Raw genomic sequence first — 19,389 nt, 5'->3', positions numbered from 1 at the left:
CGACCCGTCTATGCTTTAACCCATAAACGCGAAAATGAAATACACATATGGGCTGAACCTCCACCCTTACATGGGCCCTAGCCCGTCATCTCGACGTCATAATATATACTTATTGTATCTCACAGCTGCAATTTCTGTACAATTTGGAAACGGAAGCGTCGTGTCGTTTTGGGTCACTGGACGGTAGCGGTGCAAACAGCCAACGTTGCAAGTTGCAACAAGTTCATCACGTACGGGCCGGCCCTGGGCGCCGCCGGAAGAACCGCTGGCCAGGCAAAGCCGGAGGTACACTGCTGCTGCGTGACACGTCCGTCCCATGACGTGCCGACGGACGCCGAGCGAAACGAGGCCTCCCCTGCCACTGCGTGCGTGCATGTCGTGCGAGGCAGGGTGCATTTGCGGTTTTTTCGTGTGCAAGCGTGACAAGCTGACGAGTGACAGACGACGACGGACGCTGGAACCTGGCCCGCTCACGTCTGGAGTACTCTCCTATCCCATCGACGCCCCCACCCGTGTCCGTGTCACCAGCTGACCTACAAGGCTGAAAGCGACCGGAGCCAGGCAGCGATGGCCGTGCCGACTGGGTGACACGGGACAAACACTAGTATACTCATAGCGACGGACGGAGTATAACATATGCATGCATCCAGCGACAGGATGAAAGGAATGCTCCCACCCCCGCATGTGGCCCCCCATGCCGGCGCACGCACGCAACAGAACATGATGGCGCGCGCGGCGGCACAAGGATTTTCAAACACCCCGAAACGGCGGCAGCGACCATGCGCATGCGGCGCCCGCCCTCGCCCTCCCTCCTGCCTCGCGGGTCGTCCGCTACAGCCTGCCTGCACCTGCACAGCGAGCTCGCTGAAAGTACAGTACATGGTCATGGTACCAGCAGCCGCGCCGTGGCAGCGTCCGGGCGCCTCGATGCCCGCGCGAGCGACCGAGCGCCTGCCGCCTGCGCTGGACCGGACGCGTGGTGACGGGTGAGCAGGGAGCGCTTGGGAAGACATGCAGCAGGCATGGCGACCGAGGACAGGACGCGAGAGCGTGGACGGGCCGTCCGCCTGCGCCACCCGCCCACCCCTACGGCGCTCCGCAACCGGTGGTGCCGCTGCCGCGCGGCGGCGTAGGCCCTCCACGTCGCGGCGCGCTCATAGCGTAGGTCGCGCGTGCAGTGCGTGCCGTGTCCGTCCGGGAGCGGCGCCGCCGCCGGGGCCCGCGTCCGCGTCCTCGTCCGCCTCTGCCACTCAAACGGCGTAAGTAGTACATGACTACAGGAGTCGTCGGACGCGGCGGGGTCAGTGTCAGTCACGCGTGGAGCGTGGCGCGCTGGCGACGGGACTGCGCCACGCGTCCCTCCCCGGCCCACCTTGCAACGCAAGCCTTTGTTTAAACTTCACAATGTGTCAGTATGTCACTGCTGTCTGTCTGCTGCTGTCCTACTACTGCATTCGGTGATTCGGTCGACGAAACGCCGGAAAACGCTACAGGTTTGGCTTTGGCTTCGGCTTCTTAAAAATAATGATAAATCCAGAGCTTTTATTTATCCACAGAAAACGGCTTCGGCGTCACTATCTCTGTCTTGATTTTTAGTTTTGATAGAGCTTTTGATTGAACTGGTGGGAAAAAAAAACCGGAACCAAAACGTTACGTGCTGTTCTTCGTTGGTTCTGTTCCGTGGGTCAACAAGGACGTAACTAGCAGTAGAAGAATCCGCTTTCTTGCACGGAAAAAAAAAGGCAGTGGCCCTCGCGTCCTAACATTTGTCCCTGGGACACAGTCGCATCGCGCGGCGTGCCCCACGTCCTCCTTTCCTCGGCCCTCCTCCACGTAGCCCCCCGGGCGGGGCCCAACGCGCGACCCGGTGGTCCAGCCGCTCCGATCCTCCCCGTGCACGCGCCCCACCCAACGCCAGAGTCACTGCGCGCAGGGGCCCGCTCGCGCGAGCCACGCGCGCGGCGCGCCGCGGTCCATGCGCCGGGCGCACAGGATATTTTCGCCGCGGGAGCCCAGGCGGGCGCATCGGGCGCGCCCACGCCACGCGCCCCCGGCGATCTCGCCCGTCCACGTCCCCGCGGCGCTGGCGCGCGCCCAGCCGCTCGCGCGGGATCCGACGGCCTCCGCCGCGTCTCCCCGTCCTCCTCGGCCTGCGGTCGTTTTTAAACCCCGGCTCGACCCCACGCGTCGCCGGCCTCGTTTCTTCGCCGTCGCTTTGCGAGTGTGGACGGGACGGATACATGAGGGAGAACGGCGCCGCCAGGGACGAGGGCCCCGCCTTGTGCAAGGCCGCTGCGGCGGACGGGGGCGGGGATGTGGGCGCCGCCTCCGCCCGCCGCCGCCGCCGGCTCGGGCGTGCCACGGAGGGGCCTGCTCCGACGAAGAGAATCCGGTCGGGGTCGCAGAGGTCGCCGTACGACTCGTCTCTGGAGACGGCGACGGACGGCTGCTGCTGGCCGGCGCGCCTATCGCATGGCGCCGTGTCGGTGATCGGGCGGCGGAGGGAGATGGAGGACGCGTTCGCCGTCGCGCTCTCGTTCCTGGCCTCGGAGGCGGTGGGCGGCGAGCAGGAGCAGGAGCTGGACTTCTTCGCCGTGTACGATGGCCACGGCGGTGCAAGGGTGGCGGAGGCGTGCCGGGAGCGGATGCACGTGGTGCTGGCCGAGGAGGTCGGCCTGCGCCGCCGCCGCAGCGGCAGCGACGACCTGCGCTGGGAGGAGGCCATGGCGGCCAGCTTCGCCCGAGTGGACGGCGAGGTGACCGGCGGCTTGTCGTCCCCGCACCATGACGACGCCGGCAGCAGCTTGCCCTACCGCACCGTCGGGTCCACCGCCGTCGTCGCCGTCGTGGGCCGGCGCCGCATCGTCGTCGGCAACTGTGGCGACTCCCGCGCCGTGCTCTCACGCGGCGGCGTCGCGGTGCCTCTCTCCAGCGATCACAAGGTACGTACGTCGCACGGGAGGCGACTACGAATGCATAATAATAAATTAAAACACGGCTGCTGTCGTCTGGGTTATTGTTTAATCTGCAAGAGTGATCTGCGCCCGAGCAAGAAGCGTCATTCACCCATCAGATCTAATTTTCTAACCCCGCACGACACAGTACAGGATTTTAGCAGTCTCCCGAATGTTCCGTCAAGGCTCAACCACCACGACGACTTCCATCGTCGCGTATCGGTCAGTGTCACACTGTTTCAGTGCCCGTTGGCGAATTTCGCTGCCGGCCCGGCCCGGCCCGAGTTGGTCGCAGTTGTTGGGTGGTACCGTTCCATGCTCATGAGATGGGACGACACGTAGGTGATCTCCCTGGCCCTGGGGGAAGAAAAGCTGAAGCTGGCTGGTGAGTAGTGTGGTGCCGCAGCACTGCTGGTCCTCGACGCTAGTAGTAGGTTCCGTCGCCTTGCCCCATGGGTCGGGTCTCTCCTCTCCATCCCAGTGGACTGGTCGGTGTTGTTTCTGGCATAGTGTGCTCGGTTTGAGGAGCAGCGTGCGCCAACTATTCCGGCAGCTATAAATTGTAGGCGATGGGATTACTGCTACGAATGCTACCTTTCTAGCTGTGACCGATTAGGCCAGGTATATGTTCCCTTCTTTTTAGTTGCGACCTACATACCTGCTGGTTTAGGCTGTTCCGAAGGAGATGTTCTGTTTAATTAGCGCAAGAACACTCTAGTACGCAAGCTCTGGCTCTGCTGAGCGCCAGCATTCCTACCTCACTCTATATTTCAAAACCTCACTCTACAAAGCTGGCCTAACTAATGGTCGTTCTGATTGTGCAGCCGGACCGTCCGGACGAGATGCAGAGGGTGGAAGCAGCCGGCGGCAGAGTCGTCAACTGGAACGGCTACCGCGTGCTGGGAGTCCTGGCAACCTCCAGGTCCATCGGTAAGAAGAAGAGAAGACCCATCATCTCCTTCCATGATCCATCCCGTTTTCATATATGCCATACCGTACTCAGCGTCGCTGCCATTGCTCCAGGCGACTACTACCTGAAGCCGTACGTGAGCGCGGAGCCGGAGGTGACGGTGGTGGAGCGGACGGAGCGGGACGAGTTCCTCATCCTGGCCAGCGACGGGCTGTGGGACGTGGTCTCCAACGAGGCGGCGTGCAAGATCGCCAGGAGCTGCCTGAGCGGGCGCGCGGCCTCCAGGTTCCCCGGGTCCGTGGCCGGCCGCACCGCCGCGGACGCCGCCGCGCTGCTCGCGGAGCTGGCCTTGTCCCGCGGCAGCAGGGACAACATCAGCGTCGTCGTGGTCGAGCTGCGGCGGCTCCAGACGGACCAGATGACGAGGGTTTAGTTTGCTGAGACTGAGTTGAGTTGAGTTGAGAGCGTACCGAGTAGTAGATGATGATGACATTGTTAAGTATTTGAGCAGCGTGTGCTGAGAAGCTGTGGGGGGATTAAGAGAGTCTCCCTCCCGCCTTCAGCACTTGGTTCATGGTTCGAATTGAACGGGCACGGTGATGCGTTGTTGTACATAGGGAGCGTTTGTCGGATGTTTGCTTCTGTCGGTGTACTAATTAATTAGTAGTAGCATTATGCAATTTTATATTGCCTTGGACAGTGTTTGTGCTAAATCTTCCTTTCCACCGATGTGTTAGTACGAACACGATGGTAGTTTTTGGCTGTACAGGATTTTTATTAGTAAACAGATCATGATCTTAACCATCTACTATAGTCTATAGGTACTGGCAACGACGTCAGTTTTTTTCTTAGGGCGTCACATCCTTTGATAGACATCGTAAATTTTCTCAATCGCATAAACTGTTTTAATAAAACAAAAAATTGTTTGTTTTTATTGGTTAGTTAGGTGTGATTGTGGAGTCATCAACCAATGTTTGAATTCTCACCTATATATGCACAGTTTTAACTTTTTTCCTCTTTTTTATGTTTGTTTTAGCTAAAACTTTAAAAAAACATAGTAAATCATTGAAATTTATAAAATACAAAAATTCTGTAATAAGTAGATACATGATATAAGTATACTTTGGTGTACATTTTTATTATAATTTTAGATATATTAGTTTTTATAATTAATTCATAGGTCTAATTTCCGTGATCGGTGTTTTTTTTTATAATGTACTAATTATTTCATGCTCATTGGATTGGACCGTGACGAAAGAATGGCCTACTCATTGGGGAGGAGGGCCTATCCGGGAGACCATGAGGGCGTGATCGGGCCCGTCCAAGATGAGCCTCTCCTCCTGACTCCTTGACCGGCAAAACTCAATGGTTGGGCCTGCTAGAGCACGTTTCGTGTCGTCATACTCAAACGGTTCAACCATTCTCTCCGTATTTGTCTCCATACTTTTTATTATATTTTATTATATCACCCTAGAAAATACTCCCAATATATATACTTATCTCTACTAATCCTTAAGACTATAGTGTAGACAAGGCACAACCGTGCCCCCGCCTGTATCCTAACCGTCGGATTGGGTCCATCCCCACCGTCAGATCCCACTCCCGCTACCGCAGCCGCCCCAACCTCCTTCCCCGCGCAGCCGCCCCCACCTCCTTCCCCGCGCAGCCGCCATGCGCGCAGCCGTCGGGGAGGATGAACTCGGCGTAGGTGCGGAACACCTCGTCGAGGATGGCGGAGAACTGGTCCTCGCTGAACTTGACCCGAGGGTTGACGGCGACGACGAGGGCGGCCATCTCGTTGCGGTCCAGCCCACCGTCCCCATTGGTGTCGAAGCGCTCGAAGATCCTCCTCACCTTCTCCGCCCGCGACCCGCGGCCGGTTGACGCCGCCGACGCGGACAGCGCCATGCTGTCGGGGTTGATGATGTCGCACGCAATCACGTCCTGTCGGTGAGGGAGACGCCAACGGAGGAGGGTTGAGGCCAAGTGAGGTGAACCCTCGATAGGGGGAGGGGGGAGGCGAACGGACCTCATAGGGCGTGGTGGAGACGAGGGGCCGGCCGAGGCGCTTGGCGATCTCCTTCTTCTGCTGCTGCGCCTTCTGGGAAGCGGCACGGTTGGGGTCGAGGTGGCGGAGGCCAGCGAAGAGGACGGGGCAGCTGAGCGCGATGCTGGCGGCGTACAGCACGAGCTCCTGCACGAGCCGCGACGACGCCTCCGAAGACCTCATCGCCTCCACTCGTGATGAATACATGGATGTCAACTATATAGTCAAGGCCCAATCAATCATAGAGTTCCAAGCTCAAGGGGAGTTGAAGTCCAGTTTATTCGCGAATCCGGTTAGGACTGCAGGAGTGGTCCTCACGAAAACGGACGCCCAGACCACATACGGACTCCGTTTTTGACGTTCTAGATATCGTTGGAAAGCTAAGAAGATAAGCTTTCCAACCCATCTGGTTTCACGTTAAAATATACACGGAACTGATGGGAATCGTCATAACAAGATGACGTCCAGAATCTGCCAGAAATTAACGACGCCTGTTTTTGGGCCTAAAGGACTTGTACATCCTAAGGAGATAAGCTCGGCACCCCCTTGGCCATCGCCTGAGTCGAGAACGACTCCAATTCAAGTGGGGGAGGATGATGAGGACATCTCTCCCATACAAAAAATGCATGGACCGACAACACGAGCACGTGCACGACAGCTAAATCTCCAGGTTCGTTCTAACCTAATCAATTGTGTTTTAGAGCTTACGCTTGGTGCCATGGATGTTTTGATGATTAGGAACCTTGGAGAGGACCAACAAGGACTTGGGAGAGGCCAACATGTCAAGGAGGAGAAGCTAGGACGTTCACAACAAGAGAAAGCCAAGTCCGACTCAACTACGTCTCCACCTCGAAGTCCAGGACCAGTCTGCACTAAAATGAACGCCCAGGATGCATACGAACTCCGATTAGGTTGGGCTTTATATGGATGGAAAGCTAAGGAGATAAGCTTTCCAACCCAACTGGAACCACCTTAAAATTCATCCGGAGTCAACGGGAATCGTCGAAACAAGTCAGCGTTCAGATTCTGTTTTGGTGCTGCGACACCGTTTGTTGGGCTGTTGGGCCGTGTATCGTGTTGGAGCCCATTAGGGGTGCGACCAGGGGTTGTGCACGCCCCTAACCTCTATTTTACCAGCAGCCACCACCACATTAGGGTTTGGGGTTTTGCTTAGATCATATCTGTCATCGAACAGTATCGCCGTTCATCGGTTTGTGAGACCCCACCTCGTGATCAATGCAGTTTTGATTGCGTTCTTCCTGTTCTTGCTTGTGTTCTTGATTGCGCTTGCAGGGATAAGCCTTCGTGGCGAGGTCACTCGTGTGTCACGGGTGATAACCAACGGAGCAGTGGTGTAGTGATTGCGAGGAACCGTTCGCTTGGAGCCTTGGATCATCAACGTCGAGATCTCCACCCAATCAAGTTATCGTACCTCACGGAAGATCGGGCCTCGTCCTCTATCAACTCGCCGCTGAGGCTTTGCTCCCCGTCCGTCCCGCGGATGCCTGAGTGAACGCCGGTCTCTGTCTGGTTTGCAGAGGAGGGATTAGAGGGGGCGGCGCGAGCTGGGGATTGGATTGGATTCTGCTTCTTACACAGCTTTAGCTTTGTGCTTGTGCTCGCAGGGGGTTTGGGCTATCGGGTAGGACCCGAGTCCGCTGGCTCAGGATCATGAAGGGAAGATGGTCCCTCGCCAGCTTGCTGACCATTTGCCCGCAGCGGCCGTGCCCGTCGAACACGCCGCGGAACACGTCGTCCTCAATGCCGAATCCCTGGAGACGACAGATGAATCAGGATCCAGGATGCTAGCCACCGACGGTCCGTACAACGTCGACAAATTAAAACTCTTAGGTTGTTTCGTCGTCGTAGCAAACCCCAACAAAAAAACCGGCGAGGAAATCCGAAACAGGAATCATCGCGATCTTTCCACCCCAACCGTACGGTGAATTGGTTGTGGCTGATGTGTATTTATCCTCACTGTGGTACGGTGAATTGGTTGTGGTTGTTGTGTATTTATCCGACCGTACGGTGAATTGGTGGTGGGTGGCTGCTGTGATTTTTTCGTATTGGTAATTGGTAGGACAGTTCCTGGAATTTCTTGACCTCCCAGTTCAGTCCCAGGTCAAGCGCCTGGGCATGGACCGCGGCGTTACCCCGCGAGGAAGAAAGACCAGCAGAGAAATCTCTGTACCATCGATGCAAGGAAAAATGAAGTACAGTCGATGGAGTATTTTTTTGAAGGGATTAAATATTTTTTTAACCCAAACAAACAAATCTTTGTACCGTGAAGGGTCACAATTTGTGTTCCGTGGCATCGCACGGGCACGTTCCTAGTGATAGTAAATGGCAGCAGATTAGGCTATTGTTTTTGTCATTGTGTGAATTTCCTTCCCTTTCGAGTTTCGAGCACTTGACTTCCCTGTGGCCTGAGTTTTTGATGTCTACAGAAGTACAGGAATCGACGGTGACGATTAGGGTTTCTCCTTCCTACGCCTCGATCCCTCTCCTCCACCTGATTCCTCAGGCTCAACGAACCAACAACAGTAGTAGTCAGAAGCGGTGAAACAATATCGGGTCCAGTAATGCTAGTATAACTCAGTTATTTAACATTTTATAATCAGTTTTTGAAGTTTTAAATCGCTAACTATTTGTACTATCATAATACATATTGTTATCAAGTTACGGAGCTTAAAAATATTAATATCACAAAGAAATGAAACAATTAAAGAATGGGGGATTAGAGCTTCTCCATATACAGGAGACTTGCCTCTCTCCCCCATGTGAAATGTGATAGGGGAGCCGTTGGACGACTTTCTCACCCTATGTATCATCGGACGTGAGACGTTGGACCTGGCCTTAAGGTCGAGTCCAGCAGGTTGCGTATCGGGGCTCGTACATGTTTTTTTCACGGTTGGGGCCTCTGCAACAGCTCTCGAACGCGGTTCTTTCGTGCGGAAACGAGCATACTCTCTCCTCCTCGTGAACCCGTAGACCAAGGGCCACTTTAACATGCGAGCACCTTTGATACGCTTCGTGGTACCAGCTGCAGAAACTTTGTTCTTTCCGCAATCGAGATTGGGGAGCTACTGGACACAGCCTAAGGGTACATGGGCTCGCTCATTTACCACAGACAAATATAAATCCTTGATTCCTCGTACATGCAAAGAGACAAGATCCTACGGGTCCAAATTATAGGTCATTTAAGAAGACCAAATGGAATTCATATTGAAATAGAGAGAGATGAGTGGAACGAAGAGTAAGTGGTGTGAATGAACCTAAATGCCTCCTCTATTTATAGATGGGATTCAAAGATTTTCTTAATTTTGAATTCTTTGAACTTTAAATAATTCAAAGCGGCCAGCTAATGTGGCACGTACGTAGACCGGCCAGAACGTGCCTTATCCTAAAGCCAGTCAATATTGACAGGTTCGGGTCGGTACTGGATAGAATCGACCAATCAAAACCAGTCATGTGCAACCGGTTAGTTGACACCAGTCCAACTGTCTAACGGACCCCCTGCCAACAGGGCACGGTGGCCACAGTTGAGTTAATTTTTAACACACGACTTCGGTCGAAACCGAATGGGACGTGTGGCAAGTCAAACCCCTCTGACAACACTCTTCAATCATTGAGCTTGGTTAATCGTCACCCCATGTCCGGCTGGCCTTCCAGCCTGGCCATAGGACGGCACGCCAACTCGCCACCGCCGTCACGGGCAGGGCCGATCCATTGCCAATCACCAACCTTATCGATCCATCACCTGCCAACAAATTCCCTGTCGTTGTGGCATACAATGAGGCAACCATGTAGATCGCGGGCGCTGCACCGTGCGCTGCAGGCAGCTGGTGGCGGGGGCGAGATTTTCTCCCCGTTTAACCAGTAGGGACTGAAAGTCACCTAGAGGGGTGGGGGTGAATAGACGAAACCAGAAATCTATAAACTTAAACACACACTAGGGCCAGAGTTAGCGTTAGAGTTAAATCCGAGTGCGGAAGATTGTTTCTCTTGCCACGAGTTGCTCAAATGATGCGGATGACGTTTGGGAGCAAACTCAAATCAATATTAGCAAGGAAACTTTAGAGAAAGAAAAGGGAGCAAACAAATCAAGCGAGAATCAAAGCGAGTGAACACGGTGATTTGTTTTATCGAGGTTCGGTTCAAAAGAACCTAGTCCCCGTTGAGGAGGTCACAAAGGCCGGGTCTATTTCAACCCTTTCCCTCTCTCAAACGGTCACTTAGACCGAGTGAGCCTTCTCCTTAATCAATGGGTCACTAAGACCCTGCAAGGACCACCACACACTTAGGTGTCTCTTGCTAGCTTTACAAAACACTTAGAAATGAGAATGAGAAAGGAAGAAAGGCAATCCAAGCGACAACATCACAAATGAACACAAAAACTCTCTCAAGTCACTAAGTGGTTGAGTTGATTTTGAGACTTGGAGAGGATTGAATGCTTTTGAGTGTGTCTTTGAGTGTTGGACTTTGCTCTTGTATTGAATAGGAACTTCAGAAAATTTGGATGGCTTTGAATGAGGTGGTTGGGGGTATTTATAACTTCCAACCACTTCCTAGCCGTTGGCTGTTTCTGCTGGCGATGGGCACACCGGATAGACATTGTTCACTGTCCGGTGTGCGCCATGTGCAGCATGCCCTTTGGGGTTTGGAGCTGGTCAACTGTTGGAGCCGTTGTCCTGTAGCTGCACCAGATAGACTTGTGCCACACTAGACATGTCCGTTGCCCTCTGACTTCTGCGCTCTGACTCTGTCGCGCACTGTTCATCACTGTTCACATGCACTGTTCATTTTACAGTCGACCGTTGACGCCAGCTAGCCGTTGCTCCGCTGGCTCCCCAAACAGTCCGGTGAATTATAGCGGAGCGCGCCTGGCGAATTCCCGAGGGTGGTCTGTTCGTGGAGTCTAGGCCTAGTGTCCGGTGCACACCGAACAGTGTCCGATGCGCCACTTGGCAGCACACTCTCATGTCTTGCTCTGAATTTTGTTTGTGTCCCCAACTGAATTTCTTTCTTGGTTTGCGTTGAACCTTATGCACCTGAGATAAATGACATCTAGCCAAACTAGTTAGTCCACGTGGTTTGTGTTGGTCGTCAACCACCAAAATTGATTATAGGAAATGATTAGGTCCATTTTCCCTTCACGGACGCGCGAGGCCGATGGCTCGGTAGTCGACACTCACTGTCCGGCCGTCGCGTGCCGAACACCTGTGCCGTGCCCCGTCGCCCGCCGATGCTAGCTAGAAAAGAAGAAGGATAAGAAAGCAAGAACCGGTAGCGTTAAATGCGGTGAGCCAGAGATGGGCCCTAACAGGAGGTGAAGCGAGCCAGCGCGACGCGGCCGTCGCCTCCCACCCACCCGAAAAAGCGCTCACTTGGGTGCATCCGGCATATGTGCGGCCTCTTCGTCCTTCTCAGTGCCACGCTGCTTTCATCGTTTGTCCTTGCCGGTGACGGGATGGCTGACAGCACGCGCAGGTGGCCGCACCTGATGAGGACATCCTCCACTATTACCCGTTGGCAAAGACGCAATTGGCCCAGTTGGCCCAATTGTAGTCGGGCGGTGATCGTGTGAGCCTTAGAATTATCCCACCTCGCTTAACTTGGGAGGAGGAAGCCACTTTAAAAGGGAGAGCTACCCTTCCCCCATTGGACTAGTCTTTTGGGGCGATTAGGACTTTCCCTGAGTTGGGTGTGCATAATGAACTGTTGGGCTCCAGGCAACCCTAATTTGTTGACATCACCTGGATGGTAATATCCTTGCAAGAACAGGGTTATTGGGGCCCACCAGTCTTCGGCCATGATGAGGTTGATGATGCGATGGCCCTCGACGTTGGTGGCTATTTGCAGACCCTCTGGGTTGCGGACGGCTGGTGTGCCAATGACATGGTAGAACACGTCGGAGGGCAAGGCTTCGCCTCTGGCTGCTGCTTTGACTAACGCGTCGGCTTCTTCGTTCCTGGCGCGGTCCACATGCTGCAGGGTGAAACCCTTGAATTGTTTCTCAAGACTGCGAACAGTCGACAGGTACTGCAGAAGTGCAGGGTCTTTTGCTGAATAGTCTTTTTCGATCTGGCCAGCAACGACTTTGGAGTCTGTCTTGATTATGCAGGTGGTCACGCCGAGTGCTTTTAGCTTGCGAAGGCCCAGGATAATGACTTCGTATTTTGCTATGTTATTTGTGCACCTGTCAGATTCCAGAGCGAAGCTGAGGCGTGCTGCGTATCTGTGCTTGACACCGGTGGGTGATGTGATGATTGCAGCCGTGCCTGCCCCCGTATGGCACCATGCGCCGTCACAGTGGACGGTCCACACCTTCTCTAAGGGCTCTTCTTGCTGCCGTGCCGACCCTGTCCAGTCGACGATGAAATCTGCGAGGACTTGCGACTTGATTGCTGTCCTGGGCTCGAAGGTGATGTGGTATTCAGAGAGTTCGGCTGCCCATTTGGCGATGCAGACGGACGCCTCCGGATTTCTGAATAGTTCGCCGAGTCCCCTGTCCGTGGTGACCCGCACCTTGAACGCTTCGAAGTAGTGGCGCAATTTGCGCGATGCCATGACGACGGCGTAGGCAATTTTTTCCAACTCCGTCATGTTGCATTTGGAGGTCGTGAGGACTTCGGAGACGTAATAAACTAGACACTAGGGATGGCAGCGGGTCGGGTTGTGTTCGGGTACGGTAATACCCGACCCGATATTGTACCCGATCTTTTAACAACTATCCATACCCACCAAACCAATCGGGCGAGAAATTGTACCCGTACCCGTATCCACCGGGTACCCGTCGGGTATCGGGTATCCAGTGGATACGTTATGGTAGAATACATAACAGGATATAAATTGATAAGCAACGTCACATATTCATAGTTTATGGTAGTTAGATAGTTCATGAACAACAGGCACATAACAACATGTAAAATTGATAAGCAAAGCAACAGCTTCACACAACTTCACATAACGTAGCTCACTTGACGGAGCTGGGGCAGAGCCGGTGACGCGACGTCGAGCTCGAATCCTGGTGTGGGAATCTTGGGCCGTTGGGCGGCTGGGCATGAGCCACTGCTCCAGCGCGACGTCGAGCACCGCTCAGGCCGGCGCAGATTTGGGTTAGTGCGACATGTGGGGATTGACCATGGGGATCGGGCATGTGGGGATAGGGTCAGGGGGGTTTTTGGGCTTCGCCGGTTGATTGCTTGATGGGCTCATTCAGTGTTCTAATTTCTAAACATAGGCCATATACTAGGTGAACTGGTATTTCGGGTATTCACTGGATACCCACGGGTAAAATATGGTATTCGTACCCTACCCGATATATTTCGGGTACCCGACCCGACAAGACCCACGGGTGAATTTCTCTACCCGTATCCATGTCCATCGGGTACGAAAACCGCGGGTATCCATACCCACGGGTCCATTTGCCATCCCTACTAGACACTGTTGAGTTGTGCCCTCTCTGTCTTGCTCTTGGACCAATACTGCGCTGACTGCATGTGGCGAAGTTGCGACGTAGAGCAACAGAGGTAGCGAGGGGTCGGGGCTTGTAAGGGTTGCCAGTTCTGACAGGTGCTGTTTGAGTGATGCGAAGGCTGCCGCTTGCTTTGGTCCCCATGCAAAGTCTTTTCGCCGCATAGCATCTTGAGGAAGGGTAGGCTTCGCTCTGTGGACTTGGAAATGAATCTGTTGAGGACAGCCAATCTGCCTGTCAAGCGTTGGACGTCTTTGGTTGACTATGGAGGTGTCATGCTGATGACAGCCTAGATCTTGGTTGGGTTGGCCTCGATCCCGCGATGCGACACCAGGTAGCCCAGTATCTTCCCCTGGCGAACTCCGAAGACACACTTTTCGGGGTTTAGGTGAAGTCGTGCTTCTCGCATGTTTGCGAATGTTTCTGCGAGGTCGACGAGATGATCCTCTTTGTTTTTGCTGGCGACGACGATGTCATCCACATACGTTAAAATGTTTCGGCCTACTTGGCTCTCGAGCACCGTCTTGGTGAGGCGAGAGAAGGTGGACCCATCGTTCTTTAGTCCCTCCGGCATTCTGACGAAGCAATACGTGCCGAAGGGTGTGATGAAGCTGGTACTGGCCTTATCTTCCTCCTTCATATATATTTGGTGATAGCCAGAGAAGCAGTTGAGGAGCGACATGACTTCGCATCCGGCCGCACTATCGACGATCTTATGGATCCGAGGCAGTGGGAAATTATCCTTGGGGCAGGCCTTATTGAGGCTGGTGAAATCGATGCACATCCACCATTTGCCACTCTTCTTTTGCACCATGACTACGTTAGCGAGCCACGTAGGGTAGGCGACTGGCTGGATGAAATTGGCCTCAAGCAGGCGGTGAACCTCGGCTTTAGCGGCTTCTGTTTTTTCATTAGACATTTTGCGCAGCCTCTGCTTCTTCGGCCGCACCGAGGGGTCGATGCCCAGACTATGTTCGATGATAGTGCGACTGACTCCGACCAGGTCGAGGGCAGACCAGGCGAAGACGTCCTTATTTCTGGAAAGGCAGGAGATGAGACTCTCCTCGTCTTGCGAAGTCAGGTCTTCGCTTATAATGACTGTTTGCTTGGGCGTCGCCGGGTCGAGGGGAACTATCTTCATTCCATCGTTGCTTTGCAGCTGTGCCTTTTCATGCTCGTTGGCGGTTGGGCGGGTAGCCTCGGGGGCTTCACGCTGCGTCGTAAGATAGTGTATGTTCTGTTGCCCTGGAACGAAGTCTCTTTCAATGTTGCGCGTGTGGGGGACAGATATCCCCCGGGTCCACTGGAAGGGTAAAAGACCTCACGAAAGGCCCAAGGGCCCAATAAACCGTAAGGTCATTCCTTCATGGGCCTGGGGAGGGACAATCAGTAAAGCAGATCGACGTAGGGCCGGATCGGTGCAAGCCCGGGTGGCCCCACAGCATTGAGCGAGAAACCACAACAGAAGATCCGACTTTCCCGCGATGGAGCCCCATGCAGCGGAACCAGGCGAGGATTGGTCGGCAGAATCATAGGAAGATAGACTCAAACAGTTCACTACCCTTTAGGAGCACGTTGTTATTATATCCACATGTATTGCCCCACGGTCGAATATATAAGGCCCAGGGGCACCCCTTCAGAACGATCGATCTCACTACCCAGCCATCCACCTCAACCCTCTACGTTCTCACTTCAGAGAACTAACTTGTAATCCATCGCACAAAGCATCCTCACCAGGACGTAGGGTGTTACGCATCTCTAAGCGGCCTGAACCTGCAAATACCGTCCATTGTCCCTCGTGCATCTGGCACGAACCATTTTGCTACAGTCGGCGACACCGTCCTACTCCTAAAAACACCTCGAGGGACAACCCTAGGTGTGCGGTCGGACCCAAAACACCGACAGCTGGCGCGCCAGGTAGGGGGGTGTGTCGACGATCTAAGCTAGCTCAATGGCCATCACCTTCCATGACAAGATCACCTTCCGTCCCGGATCCACGTTCTGTTTTGGAACGATCTCGTTCGTAGCAGACGAAGGGGGAACTCTACACCGCATTGCAGATCCGCCAAGAAAGAAGTCTCCTCTAACAAACTCCGAAGATGTCGGAAAAACGCAACCTCCAGCTCTCCGAGGGAAGATCGCCACGACAGCCACGCCATTCTACCCCGACATTCTTTTCATCGGGAGAGTGGACTCGCCTCCTGTCTCCGACGACGAGCCGACCGCGCCTGGGGAAGAACCACCTCAGCGGGAGTCCCGTCGACGAAGAAACCGACACCGAAACATCCAGCGACATCACCAAGCCAGAGAACGGGATCCGGAGCAGCCTGTCTCGCGAGACGAGGTCTCGGAGATGGGAGAAACTCCAGAAGAACGCATCTTCAGAGAACGAAGGAACTCCCGATGACGCGATCGTCGACGAGCTCAGGAACAAGCCGAGCAAGACGCAAGGCAGCGCCGGGAAAATCCACTCTTCGGTCGCAACCTGAACCCCGACTTCGCCCGAGCCATGAACACGCCGAGTGAAGTCGGAGGAGTACTGGCTCGGATAGCTGACGGACTCCCTCGGACTCCCGATGCCGAGGGCTATCGACGCCTGTTCACCCAAGTAGCCAACCATCTTCTACCTCTCGCTCACCCGCCAAACGACTTGCGGCACGCCATTAACAGTCGCCGAGACGCGCGGAGCTCCATCAACGCTTCACGTGAACGACGGCATGAGAACGAGATCCGCCACCGAGAAGAGTACGACAGGGATCATGGCATCCCAACTCGGAGCCAAGCCACCAGAGCCGAATCAACGACGGCCTCGACTGGCGGAACTACCTAGGGACGGTCGAGGAACCACAACAACTACTCCCCTCCTTGGGACAGGCATCATCCGCGACGACAGGAGGACACATGTGGAGTGTCCGCCCTTACTCCACGCCTTAGGGCCATTCAATGGCCCCCAACTTCAAGGTATCCAATGTCGATAAGTATGAACCTAAGCAGGACCCAGGAGGCTGGCTGGCCGTCTACACCACCGCCGCTCGAGCCGCCGGAGCATCCGAGGACGTAATGACTGCGTACTTACCCATTGTCCTTGGGCAAGACGCACTGCAATGGCTACGACATCTACCCCGGCATTGCATCGACGACTGGAGCGATTTCAGCCAAAGTTTCACCGCCAACTTTCAGTCCCTCTCCGACAAACCGGCACAACCATGGGACCTCAAATCCATCAAACGCCGGGGGACGAAACTCTCCGGTCATACCTCAAAAGGTTCCAGACCATGAGAAATCGTATCCCCGAAGTCACGGAGGCGGCCGTGATCGAGGACTTCTACAAAGGTTCCAATGACTCGGCCTTCATCCGAGCCATATTGCAGAGGGCGCCAACTACCTCCGAGGAGCTGTTCTGGGAAGCCGACCTCTACATCACCGCCGACGAGCGAGCCCTGGACCTCATCGGGGGAGCAAAGCTCGCACCGGCAGCACCACGACGCGACGCGAACCAACAACATGACAAACGCTAGGAGAAGAGACCTCGCGAAGAAGTGCACGCCGCTGGACCACCTGCTTCTCGCGCCCGGGGAGGACCTCGCGGAGGCGAGTGGACGCTGGACAACATCCTTGACGCCCAGTGCCCGTACCACAAGGACATGCGCCACACTCTTCGGAACTGCCGGGACTTCAAGCACTCCGTCGGGCACAACCGACCCTTCCAACCTCTACCTCCTCCTCCGCCACGGGGAGGACCAGAAGAACCACGACAACCCCAGCAGCAGGAGGAGGGAGGAGGAGGAGCTTTCCCGCGCGTTGACAGGGAGGTCAATGTCATCTTCAATGGACACGGGTCGCAGGAGAACAAAAGACAGCAAAAGCTCAACGATCGCCAGATACTGGTGGCAACCACCGGTCCTCCCGCTCCGTACCGATGGTCGGAGCACCCGATCACCTTCACTCAGGCGGATCAATGGCTCAACTTCGACCACCCAGGCAAATACCCGCTCCTCGTCGATCCGGTGATCCGAGAGAGCAGGGTGAAGAAGGTGTTAGTGGACGGGGGGAGCAGCATCAACGTCACCTTCCCCTGGACACTCTGAGGCTTAGGAGTTCACCTCAAAGAACTCCACGAGTCAGATACTCCTTTCTTCGGCATCGTGCCAACCAAAGGGGAGTACCCGCTGGGCCACATCTACATGCCCGTCACCTTCGTAACTCCGGAGAACTACAGAACCGAGTTCCTGAGGTTCGAAGTGGCGAATTTCGACTGCGGGTACAACGCCATCATCGGGCGGCCAGGATTGGCAAAATTCATGGCCATTCCGCATTACACGTACATGATATTGAAGATGCCGGGACCACAAGCAATCATAACTGTGCGTGCTGACTTCCAAGGCACCGTAGAATGTTTCCGAGTGGCCATCCAAGCAGCCCTCGCTACCAAACCGTCGGCGACTTCTTCGATCCAGGCAAACTCTAAGCCTGAGGAAGACCTTACGACACCGACGAACGAAGCTCAAGCCGCGACCTCTATGCGGCAGACTGAAGAAACTAAGAGGATCAATCTGGGGTTCGCTGATGAACGCAAGACTGCCATCATCAGCTCCAGCCTGGATGATAAATAGGAAGGCGCGCTCGTCCGGTTTCTACAAGACAACCGAGACGTATTCACATGGCAACCTGCGGATATGCCGGGAGTCCCGAGAGAACTGGCCGAGCACAAACTGAAGGTCTACCCCCAGGCAAGGCCGATCCGGCAAAAACTACGTCGTTTCACGCCCGACAAGAGAGAGGCCATTCGTGCTGAGTTGGCCCGCTTGGTCGCGGCTGGGTTTATCAGAGAGGTGTTACATCCCGAGTGGTTAGCCAACCCTGTTCTTGTACTCAAAAAGAATAAAGTGGATTGGCGCATGTGCGTCGACTATACTGATCTCAACAAACATTGTCCGAAGGATCCCTTCGGGCTCCCAAGGATAGATCAGGTGGTAGACTCCACCGCTGGATGTTCTGTGCTGTCTTTCCTGGATTGCTATTCCGGATACCATCATATCAACTTGGCGAAGGAAGACGAGGAAAAAACGGCGTTCATCACTCCGTTTGGGGCCTTCTGTTATACCTCCATGCCGTTCGGCCTCAAGAACGCTGGAGCGACCTATCAGAGAGCCATTCAAACATGCTTAGCCGATCACTAGGGCAAGCATGTGGAAGCCTACGTGGATGACGTGGTAATCAAGACAGAGAACTCAAAAAACTTCATCGAAGACTTGCAGCTGGTTTTCAACAGTCTACGGCGATATCGGTGGAAGCTTAATCCCGAAAAATGTGTTTTTGGGGTACCAGCAGGAAAGTTACTCGGATTTATTGTCAGCCACCGAGGAATTGAAGCTAATCCGGAAAAGATTGAAGCTATCATGAAAATGGAAGCTCCACGATCACAAAAGAAGGTTCAGCGACTCACCGGATGTATGGCAGCCCTGAGTAGGTTTATATCCAGGCTGGGAGAAAAAGGTTTACCATTTTACAAGATACTAAAGAAGGTGGACAAGTTTCAGTGGACTTCAGAAGCACAGGAAGCCCTAGATGCACTGAAAAAATTCCTGACAACCCCACCAGTGCTGAAACCACCACGGCGAGCCACATCGACTCAACCAGCTGAAGATCTGCTGCTATATATCTCTTGCACGACTCACGTGGTAAGCACTGCGTTGGTAGTCGAACGAGCAGAAGAAGGACATGCCTACCCAGTGCAACACCCTGTCTACTTCATCAGTGAAGTTCTAGGTCCCTCGAAGAAAAAGTATCCTCAAGTTCAGAAGCTATTATACGCAGTACTTCTAACTACCCGCAAGCTACGTCACTACTTTGATGACCACAAAGTCATAGTAGTCACCGGTTTTCCGATAGGGGATATTCTTCACAATAAGGAAGCCATTGGCCGAATAGCCAAGTGGGCCTGTGAACTGGGATCTCATGACATCGAGTTTCGACCTCGCACTGCCATCAAAACTCAAGC

The 19,389-nt window shown here is 54.3% G+C and overlaps 1 protein-coding gene across 1 annotated transcript; it reads left to right on the top strand.

Moving 5' to 3' along the window:
* The first annotated feature begins 2,213 nt into the window (after positions 1-2,213).
* Positions 2,214-4,574, top strand: LOC100381666 (uncharacterized). The gene is made up of 3 exons (NM_001174481.1): positions 2,214-2,942; positions 3,779-3,884; positions 3,978-4,574. Exons 1-3 carry the CDS (start codon positions 2,241-2,243, stop codon positions 4,295-4,297), a joined length of 1,128 nt encoding a protein of 375 aa, NP_001167952.1. The 5' UTR covers positions 2,214-2,240; the 3' UTR covers positions 4,298-4,574.
* The last annotated feature ends 14,815 nt before the right edge of the window (positions 4,575-19,389 follow it).

This window comes from Zea mays, chromosome 8 (genome assembly GCF_902167145.1).
Source record: "Zea mays cultivar B73 chromosome 8, Zm-B73-REFERENCE-NAM-5.0, whole genome shotgun sequence".
Classification (NCBI taxonomy): domain Eukaryota; kingdom Viridiplantae; phylum Streptophyta; class Magnoliopsida; order Poales; family Poaceae; genus Zea; species Zea mays.
The sequence above is the reverse complement of the archived record's forward strand: the minus strand, read 5'-3'. Positions and strand labels throughout refer to the sequence as shown.